This window comes from Phocoena sinus, chromosome 1 (genome assembly GCF_008692025.1).
Source record: "Phocoena sinus isolate mPhoSin1 chromosome 1, mPhoSin1.pri, whole genome shotgun sequence".
Taxonomy (NCBI): Eukaryota; Metazoa; Chordata; class Mammalia; order Artiodactyla; family Phocoenidae; genus Phocoena; species Phocoena sinus.
This window is the reverse complement of record NC_045763.1, coordinates 126,191,553-126,212,304: the sequence shown is the minus strand read 5'-3', so window position 1 is coordinate 126,212,304 and position 20,752 is coordinate 126,191,553. Positions and strand designations below refer to the sequence as shown.

Below are 20,752 nucleotides of genomic sequence, written 5' to 3'. Positions count from 1 at the left end.
TAAGGTGGGCTTGTATTGCTATAAACTTCCCCCTTAGAACTGCTTTTGCTGCATCCCATAGGTTTTGGGTCGTTGTGTCTCCATTGTCATTTGTTTCTAGGTATTTTTTTATTTCCTCTTTGATTTCTTCAGTGATCACTTCATTATTAAGTAGTGTATTGTTTAGCTTCCATGTGTTTGTATTTTTTAAAGATCTTTTCCTGTAATTGATATCTAGTCTCATGGCGTTGTGGTCGGAAAAGATACTTGATACAATTTCAGTTTTCTTAAATTTACCAAGGCTTGATTTGTGACCCAAGATATGATCTATCCTGGAGAATGTTCCATGAGCACTTGAGAAAAATGTGTATTCTGTTGTTTTTGGATGGAGTGTCCTATAAATATCAATTAAGTCCATCTTGTTTAATGTATCATTTAAACCTTGTGTTTCCTTATTTATTTTCATTTTGGATGATCTGTCCATGGGTGAAAGTGGGGTGTTAAAGTCCCCTACTATGAATGTGTTACTGTCGATCTCCCCTTTTATGGTTGTTAGTATTTGCCTTATGTATTGAGGTGCTCCTATGTTGGGTGCATAAATATTTACAATTGTTATATCTTCTTCTTGGATCGATCCCTTGATCATTATGTAGTGTCCTTCTTTGTCCCTTTTAATAGTCCTTATTTTAAAGTCTATTTTGTCTGATATGAGAATTGCTACTCCAGCTTTCTTTTGGTTTCCATTTGCATGGAATATCTTTTTCCATCCCCTTACTTTCAGTCTGTATGTGTCTCTAGTTCTGAAGTGGGTCTCTTGTAGACAGCATATATAAGGGTCTTGTTTTTGTATCCATTCAGCCAATCTGTGTCTTTTGGTGGGAGCATTTAGTCCATTTACATTCAAGGTAATTATCGATATGTATGTTCCAATTTCCATTTTATATATTGTTTTGGGTTCGCTACAATAGGTCATTTCCTTCTCTTGTGTTTCGTGTCTAGAGAAGTTCCTTTAGCATTTGTTGTAAAGCTGGTTTGGTGGTGCTGAACTCTCTCAGCTTTTGCTTGTCTGTAAAGGTTTTAATTTCTCCATCAAATGTGAATGAGATCCTTGCTGGGTAGAGTAGTCTTGGTTGCAGGCTATTCTCCTTCAGCACTTTCAGTATGTCCTGCCACTCCCTTCTGGCTTGTAGGGTTTCTGCTGAGAGATCAGCTGTTAACCTTATGGGGATTCCCTTGTGTGTTATTTGTTGTTTTTCCCTTGCTGCTTTTAATATGCTTTCTTTGTATTTAATTTTTGACAGTTTGATTAATATGTGTCTTGGCGTGTTTCTCCTTGTATTTATCCTGTATGGGACCCTCTGTGCTTCCTGGACTTGATTAACTATTTCCTTTCCCATATTAGGGAAGTTTTCAACTATAATCTCTTCAAATATTTTCTCAGTCCCTTTCTTTCTTTCTTCTTCTTCTGGAACCCCTATAATTCGAATGTTGGTGCGTTTCATGTTGTCCCAGAGGTCTCTGAGACTGTCCTCAGTTCTTTTCATTCTTTTTTCTTTATTCTGCTCTGCAGTAGTTATTTCCACTACTTTATCTTCCAGGTCACTTATCCGTTCTTCTGCCTCAGTTATTCTGCTATTGATCCTATCTAGAGTGATTTTAATTTCATTTATTGCATTGTTCATCGTTGCTTGTTTCATCTTTAGTTCTTGTAGGTCCTTGTTAACTGTTTCTTGCATTTTGTCCATTCTACTTCCAAGATTTCGGATCATCCTTACTATCATTATTCTGAATTCTTTTTCAGGTAGATTGCCTATTTCCTCTTCATTTGTTAGGTCTGGTGGGTTTTTATCTTGCTCCTTCATCTGCTGTGTGTTTTTCTGTCTTCTCATTTTGCTTATCTTACTGTGTTTGGGGTCTCCTTTTTGCAGGCTGCACTTTCGTAGTTCCCGTTGTTTTTGATGTCTGTCTCCAGTGGCTAAGGTTGTTTCAGTGGGTTGTGTAGGCTTCCTGGTGGAGGGGACTAGTGCCTGTGTTGTGCTGGATGAGGCTGGATCTTGTCTCTCTAGTGGGCAGGTTCACGTCTGGTGGTGTGTTTTGGGGTGTCTGTGGCCTTATTATGATTTTAGGCAGCCTCTCTGCTAATGGGTGGGGTTGTGTTCCTGTTTTGCTAGTTGTTTGGCATAGGTTGTCCAGCACTGTGGCTTGCTGGTCGTTGAGTGAAGCTGGGTGCTGGTGTTAAGATGGAGGTCTCTGGGATATTTCCACCGTTTAATATTATGTGGAGCTGGGAGGTCTCTTGTTGACCAGTGTCCTGAAGTTGGCTCTCCTACCTCAGAGGCAGAGCCCTGACTCCTGGCTGGAGCACCAAGAGCCTTTCATCCACACAGCTCAGAATAAAAGGGAGAAAAAGTAGGGAGAATTAGTAGAAGTATGAGTAAAGAAAGAAGGAAAGGAGGAAAGGAAGGAAGGAAGAAAGAAGCAAAGAAGGAAAGAAAGGAGGGAGGGAGGGAGGGAGGAAGGAAGGAAGGAGGGAAAGAAGGAAAAAAGACAGAAAGAAAGATGATACAGTAAAAATAAAATAAAGTATAATATAGTTATTGAATTAAAAAATATTTAGAAAAAAAAAAGAAAAAAAAAAAAAGGGACGGATAGAACCTTAGGACAAATGTTGGAAGCAAAGCTATACAGAGAAAATCTTACACAGAAGCATACACATACACCTTCACAAAAAGAGGTAAAGGGGGAAAAATCATAAATCCTGCTCCCTGAGACCACCTCCTCAATTTGGGGTGATTCGTTGTCTAAAGGAGGGAAGGAAGGAAGGAAAGAAAGAAAGAACGAAGGTAAAGTATAATAAAGTTATTACAGTTAAACTTAATTATTAAGAAAAAGAATTTTTAAAAAAAAAGTCATGGACGGATAGAGCCCTAGGACAAATGGTGGAAGCAAGAGTATACAGACAGGATCTCACACAGAAGCATACACGTACACATTCACAAAAAGAGGAAAAGGGAAAAAAATCATAGATCTCGCTCCTAAATTCCACCTCTTCAATTTGGGATCATTCCTTGTCTATTCAGGTATTCCGCAGATGCAGGGTATATCAAGTTGATTGTGGAGCTTTAATCCGCTGCTTCTGTGGCTGCTGGGAGGGATTTCCCTTTCTCTTCTTTGTTCTCACAGCTCACAGGAGCTCAGCTTTGGATTTGGCCCTGCCTCTGCGTGTAGGTCGCTGGAGGGCGTCTGTTTTTTCGCTCAGACAGGACGGGGTTAAAGGAGCCGCTGATTCGGGGCCTCCGGCTCACTCAGGCCGGGGGTTGGGGGATGGGGGTAGGAGGGGCACTACGTGCGGGGCAGGCCTGCGGCTGCAGAGGCAGCGTGACGTTGCGGCAGAGGCCGGCGTGATGTTGCACCAGCCTGAGACCCGCCGTGCGTACTCCCGGGGAAGTTGTCCCTGGATCCCGGGAACCTGGCAGTGGCGGGCTGCACAGGCTCCGCGGAAGAGGGGTGTGGAGAGTGACCTGTGCTCGCACACAGGCCCCTTGGTGGCGGCAGCAGCAGCCTTAGCGTCTCCCGCCCGTCTCTGGGGTCCGCGGTTTTAGCCGCGGCTCGCGCCCGTCTCTGGGGTTTGCGCTTTCAGCCGCGGCTCGCGCCCGTCTCGGGGGCTCGCGCCCTCAGCCGCGGCTCGCGCCCGTCTCTGGGGTTCGCGCTTTTAGCCGCGGCTCGCGCCCTTCTCTAGAGATCCTTTAAGCAGCGCTCTTAAACCCCTCTCCTCGCGCACCAGGAAACAAAGAGGGAAGAAAAAGTCTCTTGCCTCTTCGGCCGGTGCAGGCTTTTCCCCGAACTCCCTCCCGGCTAGTCGTGGTGCACTAACCCCTTCAGGCTATGTTCAAGCCGCCAACCCCAGTCCTCTCCCTGAGCTCCGTCCAAAACCAAAACCCGAGCCTCAGCTCGCAGCCCCGCCCGCCCCGGCGGGTGAGCAGACAAGCCACTCGGGCTGGTGAGTGCCGGTCGGCACCGATCGTCTGTGCAGGAATCTCCCCGCTTTGCCCTCCGCACCCGTCGCTGTGCACTACTCCGCGGTCCCGAAACTCCCCCCTCCGCCTCCCGCAGTCTCCGCCCGCGGAGGGGCTTCCTAGTGTGTGGAAACTTTTCCTCCTTCACAGCTCCCTCCCACTGGTGCAGGTGCCGTCCTTATTCTTTTGTCTCTGTTTTTTCTTTTGCCCTACCCAGTTACGTGGGGAGTTTCTTGCCTTTTGGGAGGTCTGAGGTCTTCTGCCAGCCTTCAGTAGGAGTTCTGTAGGAGTTGTTCCACGTGTGGATGTATTTCTGGTGTATCCGTGGGGAGGAAGGCGATCTCCGCGTCTTACTCTTCCGCCATCTTCAAGGTCCCCCCCGATTTTTCGACTTTACGACAGTGTGAAGGTGAAACACGCTGGGACCCGGGCCCTGGGATCCTTGGCTGCAGTGCTTGCAGGACTGGACAAACGTCTCCTCCAGCAACAGAATATAAAGAAACTATAAAGGAGTAAAAATAACTGCATGCATAGGCAGCTGGGGCAAATTATAAGTAACAAGATACAAAAAGACCAAAAACCCAGCAGCCGCTTCTGAGGTGCCGGAAGGAAAAGCAAGGTGCATACTCCACATTATTTTCAATGTTGTTTTTATCGCTGCCGTCACTGCTGTATCTTGAAACACTGTCATCTTTCTCTGCTGTAAATTTCCCAGTGACAGAATCCATGGAAAATCTCTCTCTTTGTTTTAAAACACTTCTTCAGTCTGTCAATATTATTCTTGAAAATAGCACCAGAGGAATAGGCCAATAGTAAGCCACCTATATTTTAATTGATTGGGTTCTGTTTCAGTCTTTGACATCACTGTTCTGTTCTAAGTAGTTTGAGAGAATATGAAACATTAAATAAATTATCTAGATTTTTGATAGGACCAAGACAGGGTTATACCATTCAAAGTAAGGCTTAGAAACTAAGATCCAAGCTACTCTAAATGAAATCTTTAAACTGATAAGGCTTTAAATAATTCATTGTTTTATACTATTCTAGAAACTTAAAGAACTTTTGGAGTATTTACAGGCCACTGATATTGTTTGAAAATAAATTAATTCATGATATTTTGCCTGAAGCATGTCTCTGTCATAATTGCCTCTTTCTAGAAGCCTATTTACTCTTTTTAGATAGGAATATAGTCACTCATTTCTTACCCTCCTGAAATCCTCTCCAGTTCTCTACTGCCCTAAATTGTTCATTGCAGACCAACCATGGTCTTTGCTGGCCTAGGGACAGAGTTCTTTCCATTCTGTTCATGAATGTCAGTGTATGTTTTTATATCAGCGTGATTGGCAGAAGCCAGTGATGGAGATTGTGCAAGAAGCTTCTTATTCTTTTTTAATGTATTTTATTGAAGTATAGTTGATTTATAATGTGTCAATTTCTGCTGTACAGCAAAGTGATTCAGTCATATATACATTCTTTTTCATATTCTTTTCCATTATGGTTTATCACAGGATACTGAATATAGGTCCCTGTGCTATACAGTAGGACCTTGTTTATCCATTCTATATATAATAGTTTGCATCTGCTCATCCCAAACTCCTATACCCTCACTCCCTCCTTGGCAACCACAAGTCTGTTCTCTATGTCTGTGAGTCTGTGTTTCATAGATAAGTTCATTTGTGTTGTATTTTAGGTTCCACGTATCAGTGATATCATATGGTATTTGTCTTTCTCATTCTGATTTATTTCACTTAGTATGATAATCTCTAGGTCCATTCATGTTGCCGCAAATGGCATTATTTCGTTCTTTTTTATGGCTGAGTAGTATTCCATTGTATATATGTCCCACATCTTCTTTATCCATTCATCTGATGATGGATATTTAGGTTGTTTCCACATCTTATTCACTATTGTGAATAGTGCTGCTGTGAACATAGGGGTGCACGTATCTTTTTTTTTTTTTACAAGGGGACTTCTTTAAAAATTTTTATTGATTTATTTATTTTTGTCTGCACTGGGTCTTCATTGCTGTGTGCTCGCTTCTCATTGCAGTGGCTTCTCTTGTTGTGGAGCACGGGCTCTAGGTGCGCGGGCTTCAGTAGTTGTGGCACGGCAGGCTCAGTAGTTGTGGCTTGCAGGCTCTAGAGCACAGCTTCAGTACTTGTGGTGCACGGGCTTAGTTGCTCCGCGGCATGTGGGATCTTCCTGGGCCAGGGCTCGAACCTGTGTCTCCTGCATTGGCAGGCGGGTTCTTAACCACTGTGCCACCAGGGAAGTCCCCATGTATCTTTTTGAATTATAGTTTTGTCCAGATATATGCCCAGGAGTAGGATTGCTGGATCATATGGCAATTCTGTTTTTAGTTTTTTGAGGAACTTCCATACTGTTTTCCATAGTGGCTGCACCAATTTACATTCCCACCAACAGTGTAGGAGGGTTCCCTTTTCTCCACACCCTCTCCAACATTTGTTATTTGTAGACTTTTTAACGATGGCCATTCTGACCAGTGTGAGGTGGTACCTCACTGTAGGTTTGATTTGCATTTCTCTAATCATTAGTGATGTTGAACATCTTTTCATATGCCTATTGGCCATCTGTATGTCTTCTTTGGGGAAATGTCCATTTAGGTAAGAAGTTTCTTTTTTATCTATAGCCGACTTTGAGAAAGAGTGGGTGATGAGGGTGTGATAAAGAAGAGAAATAGAGAACATGATACAGATATTTAATTATCAAGACTTTATGGACTACTGTATATGAAGAATTCTGGCATATACAAAAGAAGTAAAAGGAGCATCCCTTGCCCTGAAGCATAAAATCCCTTGCCCTGAAAGAATAAAAGAAAGGACATTTGAAGTGGTAAAGTCCTTTCTTTGTCCCTGGGCATCAAGAAAGGAAGAGTGACTGGAGGCAAAAGCATGCTGGTTTTAGGGGGCTGTAATGTTGGGCTTTATGAAAGCCAAGCCAAGAAGGTTTGGGAAACAGGGAGCCAGTGGAGGTTTTGAGCTAGGGAAGGTGTGTGAGATTCAGAGGTTGCTTTGGGCAATGACAGTGGTGGTGGCTGGAGCACAGGTGGAGACGGGAGCCTCCCTGTCTTAGAATTAGCTGGCAACTCATGTCTTTTTTCTCATGCAGCTGTCTCCCAGGCTGTTATCTCCCTACCAGGAGCACTGGCCATCTCAGCTCAGGGCCATTGTCTCAATTCATCTTTCCCAGGAACTGTGCAACAAGCTCTTTAAATACATAACAAGAAGCTTGAAATTTCACTGGAATATATTTAGCCCAGAGTAACTTTTTTGTTAGTAACAGTGAGGAAAGTTTTATAGAAAAATATGACAATTGCCTTTTATAACATTGTTATCAAAGATTAAAAATATTCTTTCCACATCTCCAATTTGTCCTTCAAAAGATATTATTAACATATGATTCTAGTCATTTTGACCCTTTAAATCTTTGGACGTAAGGAGGTCTTTTTTTCTTTAATCTTAAATTATCTCAACATTTGCCCTCTCCAGTTCTTTCTGGATTTAGTGGAAAAGTCCATCCCAACTATTCCCCTCATTAGCTAATTGTATATTCTGATTATATATTCTATCTGCTTTGATCTAATTTAAGAGCTTTTTAAACTTTTCTAACATGTCTTTATAAAAGTGATGCCATATCTTCTAAATAACTTTAGTTGCTATTTTCTAATTTAATCATTTTCCTCTTGGAGCTTTTCAAACTGAAATGTGTGTGAAGTATAGCAACAAGAACTTCCCAAGAAACGAATACCTGTGGGTATTTTTGTTTTTGTTTTTTGTTTTTTTAAAGGTACTGTACTTCCTTGCGTTTTAATTTCCAGTATCCTTTATGAGATCAGTCTGCAAAGATGGCCTCCCAGACAGCATTTGCCCCTTGGGCCCAAGTCTTTAGGGGACCATCAGGACACACTCCAAGATCCCTTTCCCAAGTCACCGTTTATTGTTATAGAACTCACTCTGTGAGGCTACTTTGATTTCTTTCTCATGAATACCCAAGATGAGCCTGTTGAAGTTCAGTCTCCCATTTTTGCCCATATTCCCCATTTCATCGTGTGAGGCCTTACCCATCTCTTGGGCACATTATTCATGTTGAGAGCCTACAGTGTACTAGGAAAAGCCAAGTTAACTGGGAGATTTCATTCCTTCCTTCAGATCACTTATGGCAGTATCAGATGGGCTTGGTTCCAGCCCTGATTTCTAGGGCACCTACTTTTCCAACTGTCTAGGGCAGTGGTTTGCAACCCCCATGAACATCAGAAGTATCTGTGGAGCTATTTGAAGTGCATATATCCTGGACCTTCCCAAGACCTAATGAATCATACTCTCTTGGAATGGGGTCCAAGCATCCATTTGTTGTTTTTTAGAGATCTAAAGGGTGATTCTGATCTACAGCCAGATGGAGAATCACTCCTTCTCCAATTGATCATCATATTTACATTTCCTTTTCTTTCTTGAAGACATTTTTTAAGTTTTAAGGACAGAATATGACGTTTTTTTCTGTAGGGGGGTCAGCAAAAATGAATTTCAAACGTGAAATGACAAGTTCACCTGAGTTTTCTCCCCTTCTTGACTGATATTCCCAGGTGAGCCTCTTAGCTTCACTGTAAACTGACTTGTAGCAAAGCCCATCCTGAGCTGCAAATTTATAAATCCACTCATCAACTTATATACACATTCATCCCAATGAGGTAGATCTTATTGTTCTCAATTTTTAGATTTAGGAATGAAACAGGAGGGAAGGGGGCAGGGCACAACCTTTAGAAGAATGACATAGCCCAAGGACACGACAAACTGATTAGAACCAAATAGGTCCAAGATGGCAGATGAGTCAATGACTTCCACTAGACCTTGACCCTCAGTATACTCTCATTGTAACCCATCAGCAGATCCAAGGCTGACCTTTAAGGTCAAAAAGTGGGTGGTGGCCCAATTCCTGGAAATCCCCGCCCCTTCCTAAAATAGCTGGAATACTTCTCCCACTCATTAGCCTATGAAATTACCCAGCCCTATAAAAACTGACAACCCCATACCCTGGTGCCTTTCTCACCTTCTGACATGACCGACACTCTGTGGAGTGTGTTTCTCTCTAAATAAATCCACTTCTTACCTATCACTTTATCTCTCACTGAATTATTTCTGTGACAAGACATCAAGAACCTGAGCTTCATTAAGTCCTGAGACCAGGTGTGTTATCTCAGTTAAAAGACTGTGGATTCAAGTCCCAATCTGAGGTCCACGGTTTCGGGAACAGCCTGAGAGAGTTTACATGACTTGCCTAACAGCACGAGGAAATAGTGACTAGAATCAAACAAAGTTCTTCCAAGTCCAAATTCAGTACTCTTTCACTATACTAGGCTGTTTTTTCTACTGATTAATATTATCATTTTATTTTGAAATAATTTTAGACTTATTTTTAAAAATTGCAAAAAAGATAACAATTCAAGGAACTTCTCTAAATCCTTTACCCACATTCCCCAGATGTTAACGTTTTACCATGTTAATCATTCTCTTTTCTCTCCTTGTGTATGTGTGCATTAATTTATTTATTACATATATGTATATATATTTGACAGTAAATTACAGTTATGATTATTCCCTTTTCTCTCAATACTTCAGTGTATATTTCCTAAAACACAGATATTCTCTTCCTTCCCCACAGAATAATGATTAGAAATCAGGGAATTAATACATCACTATACTATGTACAGACATTCAAATCTTACCAGTTTCACTCACAAATGTCTTTTGTAGCACAAGAAAAAAAAAATGTTTCTGCTCTAGGATCCATTCAGGGATTACATGTTGTATTTGGTTCTGTGTCTCTTTACTGTCTTTGTTTGCAAAGGTCCTCAGTCTGTCTTTGTCATTCATGACCTGGTTAATTATGTAGGATGTCCCCTAATAAGCTGGAATTGCCCTGGCAGCTTTGGCTCTCAGAGCTGGATGGAATTGCTTAGAAACCCATGGCTTCACTGGCATACAGCAGGACAGACCACAGCATTGTGAGGATATGGGAGAACTGATAATGATAATTATTTTGTAATATTTACTCTACGCTGGGCACTGTTTTAAATGCTTTCCGTATATTAACTCATTTAATCTTTACAACAACCTTATGTAATCAGTATTATTATATTAGAGATGTGCAATATGAGAAACCAAGAAGTTATGACTTCCTCAAGGTCAGCCATCCAGGAAATGGCAAGGCCAGGAGTCAAACCCATCCCCACTGCAGCCAGGCTCCATCTTTACCTTGAGCTCTTAACCAGCGTGAGCAGAGCCTGAGGCACTAAACTGACTCATGCGTCCTCAGGCAAGCTGCTAGCTCTAACCTCAGTCTCCTCAACTGAAAAATGGGACTAATACATCTGTTTCAGTTGTAAGGATTACACAAGATAATTTATGAAAGCATTTGATATATAACAAGGACTCCACTTTTTAAGAGTAAGTAAAATTTTAAATGTAAACATGGCTCTTATATGGTGACCCTCAGAGAGTACTTGTTTAATCATTGAGGGTAGGGAGAAGGGAACAGAAGTTCCCTATTCATACTTTTAGATTTTTAGAGGGCCTGGGGAGGGACTAGCTGCAACCAGAACCACCTTCAAGGCAGAAGAGGCCAGATAAGAATGAGTCACAAAACACAATTTTAGAATGAATTTCTAGAAAGGACTCCTGTTAGATATATTAGAAAAAATGGTATATATTTCCTATAGAGAGAAAGAATTTCAAGAGAGAGAGAGTGGAACACTAAACCAGGCATAGGCCCTTCTAAGCATGTGGCCCTGTGTGTCAGCACAGGTTACACATCCATGAAGCCAGCCTTGGTATATATTTCCTATAGAGGTCAGCACCACTCTATTCTGGGCTGAGGTGTATTTTCCTTCTAGCTTTAAAAAGACAGTTGTTCTCATTAGTGGGTGGCAGCAGAAGAATCAAGAGATCTTTATAAGAAAACTGAGAATATTGGGTTTACAGAATTACTGAAATGTCTAGTCATTTCAATGTGAAATTTTCATTTTGTCTTAAAAGACTTCTGGTGTATAGCAAAGTGAATCAGTTATACATATACTTATATCCATTCTTTTTTAGATTTTTTTCCCATATAGGTTATTACAGAATATTGAGTAGAGTTCCCTGTGTTATACAGGAGGTCCTTATTAGTTTTGTTTTTATTTTTTTAATTTTTTAAATTAATTTCTATTGCAGTATAGTTGATTTATAATGTTAGTTTCAGGTGTACAGCAAAATGAATCAATTATACATATATCCACTCATTTTTAGACTATTTTCCCATATGGGTAATTACAGGGTATTGAATAGAGTTCCCTGTGCTATACAGTCGGTCCTTATTAGTTATCTATTTTATATACACCTGAAACTAACACAACATTGTAAATCAACTATACTCCAATTTAAAAAAACAAAAAAGACTTCAAATATGGCCTCCGAACCCATGGAGAAGGTAAACATATATGAAGGAGATAACTACAGTAGGTTCAACTTTATTATTAATATTTTGTAGCCTATAAATAGATTTGAGGGGGTACCTCTGCAGCCCAAGGACTTTCTGGGCTCTGTAGCTGAGACAGTAAGCAGGAACAGATTTTTCATTTCTCTTTTTTTTTTTTTTTTAACATCAAGGCGAGGATGTTTCCTCTGAGACCTTCTGTCTGGAGAACAGAGGTCCTTTACCCACCACCTTTTTCCTCACAACTGTTTACTTCTGAACTCCATTATCTGGAGAGCTGAAAACAAGTGGTGACTTGTAGGGAGAAGACAAAGAGGGAGAGAGGGAGCGTGGGAAGAGTTCAGAAAGGATTCAGGCTCACATGTTAAAGGCCTGCTGGTAGCCTCCTCCAACCATCCCCACAGCAGAGGCCCTCTCCCCCTCACCCCTGCCCCGAGGCTTCGGCCTGCCCTCCTGGGCCTCTGTTTCTCTCCTAGCAAGTCTGCCGGCTCCCATCTTCCATAGCCAGCCTCACCTTGCACCTTCCCCAACCCGCCACCTCTCACCGTGGATCTGTTCATTGCTTATTTTACAAGCAGCCTTTTCAACCACATTTTCCACTCACCCGACAGGAAAACCAGGCCAAAGTAGCCCTAGCACAGAGGCCCATGGCTGTAAGCAGAACTGTTACAGAATGGGAATGTAGGGCCCCTGGTTCAAGAATTATTAAGAATTTCAAGAGAGAGACAGTGGAACACTAAACCAGGCATAGGCCCTTCTAAGCATGTGGCCCTGTGTGTCAGCACAGGTTACACGTCCATGAAGCCAGCCTTGGCTATAAGGGCCCCAAGTGAGTAGAAAGTTGTTTCCCTTCTGAATAGGCTGATGTATTTAAAAATCAGTATATTATTGGAACACTAACAAAACTGTACCTCAGTCAAATTCCGAGTGACTAGATTTTATCTGAAAATCTATCTAGTGCAATGGCACAGGTACACATATTTTAGTTTGGTGCTGAACTCCACGACAGTAGGATGGATAAATTCTGTAAATGTTCGAGCACATCTATACTCTGATCTCAAAGGAGAAAAAAAAAGAAAAAAGAAAACTCCACAGGCATTTTTGTTGCTCAACCCACGTTAAGAACCACTGGAAAACAGACACCTGCACTCCACCTCCGAAGTGTGTGATTCAGCTATCTGTGGTGCAGCCCAGGCATCAGGAGCAGTAAGCTACACTAGAGACTCTGATACAAAGCCAGCGTTAATAAAACATGCAGGGAGGTTTCACGCTTGCTGCATACACTAGAATTTCCTCTGGGGGAGTGGTGGACGGGGAGTCACTAGCCTTGAGGCCCGTTTTTGTTATGCACTGTACTCGGGGCAAAGACGAGACATTCTCTGGAAGCTTCCCCTGAGTCTACACTTGAAGCAATTACAGAAGGTTTACATTTATTTGAGTTACATTCTTACAGAATGGGCAGTAATTTATATACGGTCATCAGCAAAGGCAGGGGCTACTCCCTGGGAGGTCACAGTGCCACTGTGGCTTAGAGTTGGAAGACACAGATGCAAGTTCCAGCCTTGCCAACTGAGCAAGTTCCTCAGCTTACTATATCGGGAAGTCATGGACCTCTGAGTCTCAGGATCCTGCTCTGTATGGGGATAAGGGGACCAGCTTCACAGAGCTGGTGTGAAGGAGATGGTTTATATATGAAATTAGACCATACACTGTGAAGTAGTTAATAAATGTAAGCTGCTGTTCTTATTTAACAGTGATAAAGACAGAACAGATCCTCAAGTTAATCTGATTATTAAAGTATCATTGCCCATTGGCATGGCAATTGTATATTCAGCTAAAATTCGCTGCTCCTTCCTCTGTGTCACTTCCAACTCATCCTAAGGACTCAAATGTTAACCACTTTATGAAACATTTTGTGTTCCCACCGGCAGTTAATTATTCCCACTTACACCTTAGCACACGATAGTGATTTTATTTGATTACACGGGTTTTCCTCTTTTCAGTCTATAAGCTTTCTGAGGACCAGGTCTCACCCATCACTGAATTACCATGAATGGGCTGTGCTCAATATGTTGAATGAATGATTGACAGAGGAGGGAAAGAATGAATTAAGTATAGGTGAGAGTAGTTTAGGGCATTTAAGACATTTAGAAGCGTGAAGGCAAAAATTTCATAAGAACAGGGATCTTGTATGCCTGAACCCTTCCCTCCCCCACTTGTAGTCGGTGCTGGGCACATAGTAGGTAGCTTGGAAGACATTTGCAAGTCAAAGAAAAGGAGAAAGTCCAGCTCTAGGCACAGGTTTCCGTCAGCATGGACTTCTCATGCCATGTTTCACTTTTGGTAGTACAATCCCAAAGTGTCTGTTAACCTTACTCTATTCCCTTGCCCCCCAGAGGTTCCAGTGCTGAATTATCCGCACCTCCCCAATACCTGATCCTCACCCACTAGTCATTTTAGAACCCCTGTTCCTATGTAAAGGAATAGATCCTATATCCCATTGCTATAGGACTGTTCCATGCTCCTCCAGTACTTGCTAATTTAGTGACCATAAATCCCTGTAACAAGTTATGGGCACTAAAGGGCCACCTTACAGAGGAATGAAATATTTGATCCCTGAAGCACTTAAACCAGAGGATCCGTCTGATACTGAGTATATCAGACATTGTGGATAACTAAATAGGTGGGTTTCAAATCACTCAGTGTCTCCTCCTACCTGGCCTGTATGGGGCCAGCACTAGAGGAAGAAGGTGAGCATTTCCTTGGAAAAGGTAGTGCTTTACAGACTGCTTGGAAGGGTGCCGATTTTATGAAATCCCAGTTTTTTTAAAGGTTTTGTGGTAAAGCCAGCTGGAGATAGTAAGTCACAGTTTTATTACAATGTGGGCCTTTTCTTAGGGTGTGGGATTCATCTGTGGCTAAATAAAATAGCTGGGTTCTGTAGTCAATGAAAATCAGTACCTTCATGAGGTACTTAATCTCTCAGAACAGACCAATGCTGACAGTCTCTGGGAGAAAAATAGAGAATTAAAATATGAACCAAGATATCTGCCTTGGTCCAGTCTCTGTTTCACATTGGGTAGGCTATGGATGCTGGTGATTGCAGGCTTCAGTTGGGAGAATAACAGGTTTACCTCTCTGTTTTCTGTTCATCTTTTCCAGTGCAGAGCCTAGATAGAAATGGCGGATAACATGTCTGGCTAATGCTAGTTTCCTCTTGAAGAAGAAAAGACAGAGTCACATTTTCTCTGAATTTGAAACCAAGATCACTTTATTCACTTGATTACAGCTGTTCTTAAATGCTCCTTGGATAGTTTCCCTCTGTATTATGTTTCCCTCTGTCCTTAGTCACGGATTTTCGAAGTAACCTCACTTAGTTCTCCTCCATGGGCCAAATATATACTGATATTGAAGTGTTACTAATCCTTTAAAATGCCAGGAGTTTGAGCTTTCATTGGACTTTGAAAGATTTTAATAACTAGATTTTCGTCTCTGATCACTGATAATGTTTTTAATTTGGAGTTGGAGCAGTTCCCTCAGGTAATAAATGCAGCTTGAGCAGACAGGGCATGCTATTATTCTAAAACAGAGCTCAGATTAGATTTTGCCCAAACAGGTACAGAACCGAAAACCTTGGCTTCCGTTAATGCTGTATTTTGGGGCAAAGGTTCCTAAAGTCTAGTTGGCCTTTACCACCTTCATGAGTTTTACCATATCTGAGTACCACCTGAAATTGTATTTACTATTTTTCTTTAAGTTCATTCACTGTGATACTTGAACAAGTTTATTTTTCATCATGGAAATATTTATTTAGCATAAGTGGGAAACTAGTATTACTTGTCCTTAATTGAAGGTAATAAATACAATGAAAAGTTATTAAATTCTAGCTAGATACTATTGCTTGCAAAAGGTTCTGAGCCCCAGGCCTATCTCCCTTTATTGGAAAGGGTAGTAACCTGGGTTGAAGCCATACTAGCACCACATTGAAGCTCTCCTTCAGGGAATGTGATGGATTGAAAAAAAAAAAGAAAGAATCCTTTTTCCTCTATTCAGTAATTATTCCAATGCTTTTGATTCCAAGTGGTACTTAGCCAACGTGTGAGAAACCCTGCCTTTGAAAAACTCATTCCTTTTATATTCTGTGTGAGGAATTCAATATTTGATTGACTGGACTTGTATGAAAACCCCTTTTCAGGATGTAAGGACACCCCAAAAGTAGATGGCACTGTTCCTACACCCAAGAAATGTGTCATCTAATAATACGAGGAGAGCAAATCATGATAAATGTGTAGCAGCAAGAGTTCCAGAAATATGCAGGTACTTCATACTAGAATGTGAGTGGCAGAGGGTCACTCGAGGGTCTTACCGGGGCAGTTGAAGAGTACTTAGCAGACTAGGCAGTCAATGAATACGTACGGAGTCAAAAAACACTAACCACTTCCCCAGTCTCCTAGTGGAGGTATAAGCACTCGCACGGGCAGGGAATAGGTTGGCACCATCTGGAAAGGCTACAGGGAAGCAAGATTTGGACAGAATCTTGAAGGAAGGAATAGGCAGAGAGCACACACATACATACACAGGTGCACATGCACCCACATATATGCACATACACACAGTGTCTTAGAACAGAAGGTACAAGGTTCATATGAAAGCAGGGGGTTAGGTGTGTCTGACCGAGGTTGTGACCTGAGAACAGTCTCAAAAATACAAACGACCTTCCAATTTGAATAAATACTCCCCTTTCCTCAGACGTGAAGCCATTCCCCACTTCTTGTTCATAAACATCACACGTTTAAGACTCATGTACACTGCAAAAAGTGTCGATGTTTCAGCAAAACAAACCATCTTCCGTTAAAGGAACAATACCTCCCATTTCAATGTACGTGGAGGTTGCTTTTTGAGAAACCCAGCTTTAGGAGGGTATGTTGTCCGTTTACGGATTTTTGCTGTATTTCCTCAGTGGTTAAGGAGGGCTCCTAAAATCTTTGCAGCTAAGCAGTTGTGCCATTTCTCACAGTTCCCTTTGCTGTTTTTTGTTAAATGGAGTCATTGTTTCTCTGGTATTAATTTACCATCACACGATTTGCTGCTCTAGAGATAGCAAAGTCTCAGGTAGTATTTTTAAAGAATAAACAAGAGAAGCAGATTGGCAGGGTAATAAATGTGGGGCAATAAGGTAGGAATTTAAGCTGTTACTATTTCTGAACAAGTTGTGCTGTCACAGAAATGGCCATGGGCCTCTGGGTCTGTTTCTGTAAGAGGAGAGCCCAACTGAGGAGGCATTTCAGCATTTCAGGTCCCAAAGGATTTCTCGGGACCAGCCTGAAGGCAGGAAGGATTGATGTAAGCTTTGGCTGCACAGGCTTTGTGAAAGGTTTCCATTTTCTGAAATATGATGATGCCAAGATTTTAGTTTGGGTACTTCCCATGTGGGTTAAGGGATACTAAATCTTCAGCTCCGTTATACCTGGAGAATGTTTTTCAGAAAGCTCATTTTCATCTCCTTTCACTCTAAGGCTAATTTTTAAATATATGGCTAAACATGGACTTAGGTCAAACCATGAACCAGAAAGCAAGGTATAAACCTTCTTAATTTACTGAACCTCAAACCCAACCTTTTTTTTTGGGGGGCACATGCTAATTTTTTCAGTTACACATATATATATATACACATTATTTTTCATATTCTTTTCCATTATGGTTTATCACAGGATATTGAATACAGTTCCTTCTGCTATACAGTGTTATTCTGTATGTAATAGTTTGCATCCGTTAATCCTAAACTCCCAATCCATCCCTCCCCCGCCCTGCCACCCCTTGGCAACCACAAGTCTGTTCTCTATGTCTGTGAGTCTGTTTGTTTTGTAGGTAAGCTCATTCATGTCCTATTTTAGATTCTACATATGTGATATGATATTTGTCTTTGACTTAACTTCACTTAGTATGATCATCTCTAGGTCCATTCATGTTGCGCAAATGGCATTATGATGTTCTTTTTTATGGCTGAGTAATATTCCATTTGTATGTATACTACATTTTCTTTATTCATTCATCCTCGATGGACATTTAGGTTGTTTCCATGTCTTGGCTATTGTGAATAGTGCTGCTGTGAACATATGGGGGCATGTGTATTTTCAAATTACAGTTTTGTCAGGATATATGCCCAGCTGTGGGACTGCTGGATCACATGGCAACTCTATTTGTAGTTTTTTAAGGAACCTCCATACTGTTCTCCCTAGTGGCTGTATCAATTTACATTCCCACCAACGGCGCAAGAGGGTTCCCTTTTCTCCACACCCTCTCCAGCGTTTGTTGTTTGTGGATTTTCTGATGATGCCCATTCTAACCGGTGTGAGGTGATACCTCATTGCAGTTTTGATTTGCATTTCTCTAATAATTAGTGATGTTGAGCAGCTTTTCATGTGCCTCTTGGCCATCTGTATGTCTTCTTTGGAGAAATGTCTGTTTAGGTCTTCTGTCCATTTTTTGATTGCTAACCTCATTTTTTTTTTTTTTCTTTTTTAACTGAACTACTAACAACCATATCTCGTGAAGCGCTAGCAGGAACCAAAATTTCATGTTTTCTAAACTGAGTATCACTGCAAAATATTTCTAAACTTGAACTTTAAAACTTCGCTGATTGAGCCTCTGCCTCCAACTAACCTGGTTGTCTCACTGGGAAGAGGCGTGCACCTTGGTGTTCAGAGTCCTGACCCAGCTCTTGGCCTCTGTCGGGTAGAAAAGCCTGAACTTCCATGTGAACTAATGAAATCACGTGTTTGTCTTTCAGGTTCAGTATTTCTTCAAGATCTTGGATAACTAGCAGTGTAGAAAGTAAAGAAGTCACAGGTTGTGGTGTTTAGACAAGAGTGAATCACACATGAGGAATGTGTTCATTCTTTTATTGTCCATTGTTTTAACCTGACTGAATACAAGATCAACAAGAGCACTGTACTCCTGGCAATTACGCCGTATGTTAGAACAGGGATTGATTTTGCACTGCAGACAACATTTAACACCAGTCTATGGGGTACGGCATTGCTTTTTATAAAGTCCAAAATAAAGATTTATTTTCAAACAAGTGACTTTGGTTTATTTCATACATTACACTTTTTCTCGCAGAAAAAAATAAAATTGTACAACTGCATAAATATAAAATTCTTCCACCATGAAAATGGTTAAAACATTCATAAAGACACAGCACCAGCAGGTGATGCCTCCAGAGAAAGGAAAAAAGGAAAGTGAAAGAAGATGTACAAAGCAAATTAATCAGCCCTATCACTAGCCAAAGTGACGGGCGCTCCAGATCTCATACACGGCTTCAGAACAGACTGGAGGACAGGGGAAGAGGAGTCAGGACAGCATTCAGTACAAAGCACAACACAACCCATCACCTTTGTGTGTTTCTGTAGTGTCACTTAAAATTTAAAGGGCAGTTCCCCCATAACAGCCCACCCCACCCCCGCAACCCAGACCCAGGAAAAATAATAATAATAATAATAATAATAAAGACCTAACAAACACCACAGGGAGAGACGACTATGGAGTGTGTTAAAAATGCTCATCGATGGGCCATTATCATCTTTGAAAGAGCCAAACCCAAAAAGGAAAAAGAAAGTACCATGCCAGTTTTATTCCCATTGAATATTTACACCTTGGACAGCAAACTTTGCTCACGTTAAGTAGAAAACAGATACGATAAAACATGGCTTGAAAAATGACCAGAGTGTGTGCACCGAGAGTACTGTACACTAAATAAAATACACAAGGCAGCAATACTTAGGGGCCGGAAACACTGCTTACTATAAGTCAGTTATGGAATCATAATTTACAGTAAAAATGGGCACGTCCCAAGGCTCAATTTTTATTTTTCTTTTGTCATTTACAGTAGAATAAATATTTTGGTGCTATTGCTACACTTTAAATTTACATTCTAACCTATTAAATGCAGAAAGCTAGTGTAAAGCATATAGATTAAGTGTAGGTCCCATACGTATTACGGTTTGTTCAAGACTAGTAGGTTTTTGTATCTTTTTTAACTTTTTTAAATGGCTAGTGGGAAAGATCTGTGCTTGTGATCAGCTCTTAACTTCAATTTTTACGTCAAAGCGTCCCTGAAAACGGTCTTTCTCACTGTACCCAATGTTCTCACCATACGCCTTACACTCTATGCGGACTTCCGTGTCCACGGTGAGGTTGGTGAACTGTACAGCCAGCAGGGGCTGCAGGTACTTGGGCTGCAGGAGCTTGCCGTAGTAGGGGTAATACTGCAGCGGGAAACCAGGGTAGCTGCCCAGTCCAAAATACTCCACGGTTCCAATTTTCTCCTTATCTTCGTCTCGCTGGAAACCAGAGAGGAAAGGAGACTTTTCAGGGCTCACATCCTGGATGACGATTTGTACTCACATACAAATGAGACTCTCAGTCCCACAAAGCAGTCTGCAAGCTACTGCTGGAGGAAGTGGGTCATCCGCGGACATGCCAGCTCAATCCCCTCGCGGGAGGAGGTGAGCACTAACCACTGGAGGATACGGGAACCGCATCTCCCACGAGAGGAAGCGACACACTCAGCCTGATCCTTAGTAGCCTTGAGAAATGGTCACTAAAAGGAGGCTTTCCTCACTGTACAAATGGGAAACTGCGGCAAAAGCCAACTAAGCCTTTCTTCAAGCCAACACAACCTCCTAGAAGTAGGGCCAGCACTGAAAGAAACTCTTCAGTGTTGGCCCAGTGGATATTTTCAATGACATTACCTCCAAAAGTTTAACTATTTGCCTTTCATTTTCTTGTGTCCATTTCCTTTCTTGGTGCCAACATAAATTTGAACTGTTTGGAGATTTCCCTTTCTTTATTCTGCTTCTCTCTCTAAACAATCCATCAGGTACCTGTCTTCAGATTTAAAGGGAATACACATTGACGGTTACCTTAATATTTCAATATTCTTTTTAAAGAAAAGCCAGAAGCAATTTTTCAATGTAAAATTATTAAAAACAGAAAACGTTGGCCTCAAGTTTTTAACACACCACGTGAGCCAGAGAAGCACTCATGTGGGCTAGTTCACCTCTCAGTTCTGTAAACCAATATTCCAACCGATTAAATTCAGATATTTCGGTTTCTTGTTCCAGTTGGAGAAACTGACAGATGTTTTTATTCTTGTTACATCTTTCTGTTCTTTTAAGAAGTTTTACCCAGTGTAGCTACAATTCAATCAGCTGAGACTGATTCCTGGAAGCAGTGCTTCTTATTTCCCATGTTAAAGTTTTACCTCT

General features: G+C 41.3%; 1 protein-coding gene across 4 annotated transcripts in view; it reads left to right on the top strand.

Annotated features, from left to right (window-relative positions):
• Positions 1-18,693, top strand: part of NME7 (NME/NM23 family member 7) — a 266,701-nt gene extending 248,008 nt beyond the window's left edge. For 2 of the 4 annotated variants that reach the window (XM_032631265.1, XM_032631255.1), the window contains exon 12: positions 18,274-18,564. In XM_032631265.1, coding sequence (XP_032487156.1) covers positions 18,274-18,306 — 33 coding nt within the window. In that variant the 3' untranslated portion in view covers positions 18,307-18,564. Of the gene's footprint in view, positions 1-18,273 lie in introns of all 4 variants that reach the window. The other 2 variants (XM_032631246.1, XM_032631269.1) reach the window with 2 other exon arrangements.
• The last annotated feature ends 2,059 nt before the right edge of the window (positions 18,694-20,752 follow it).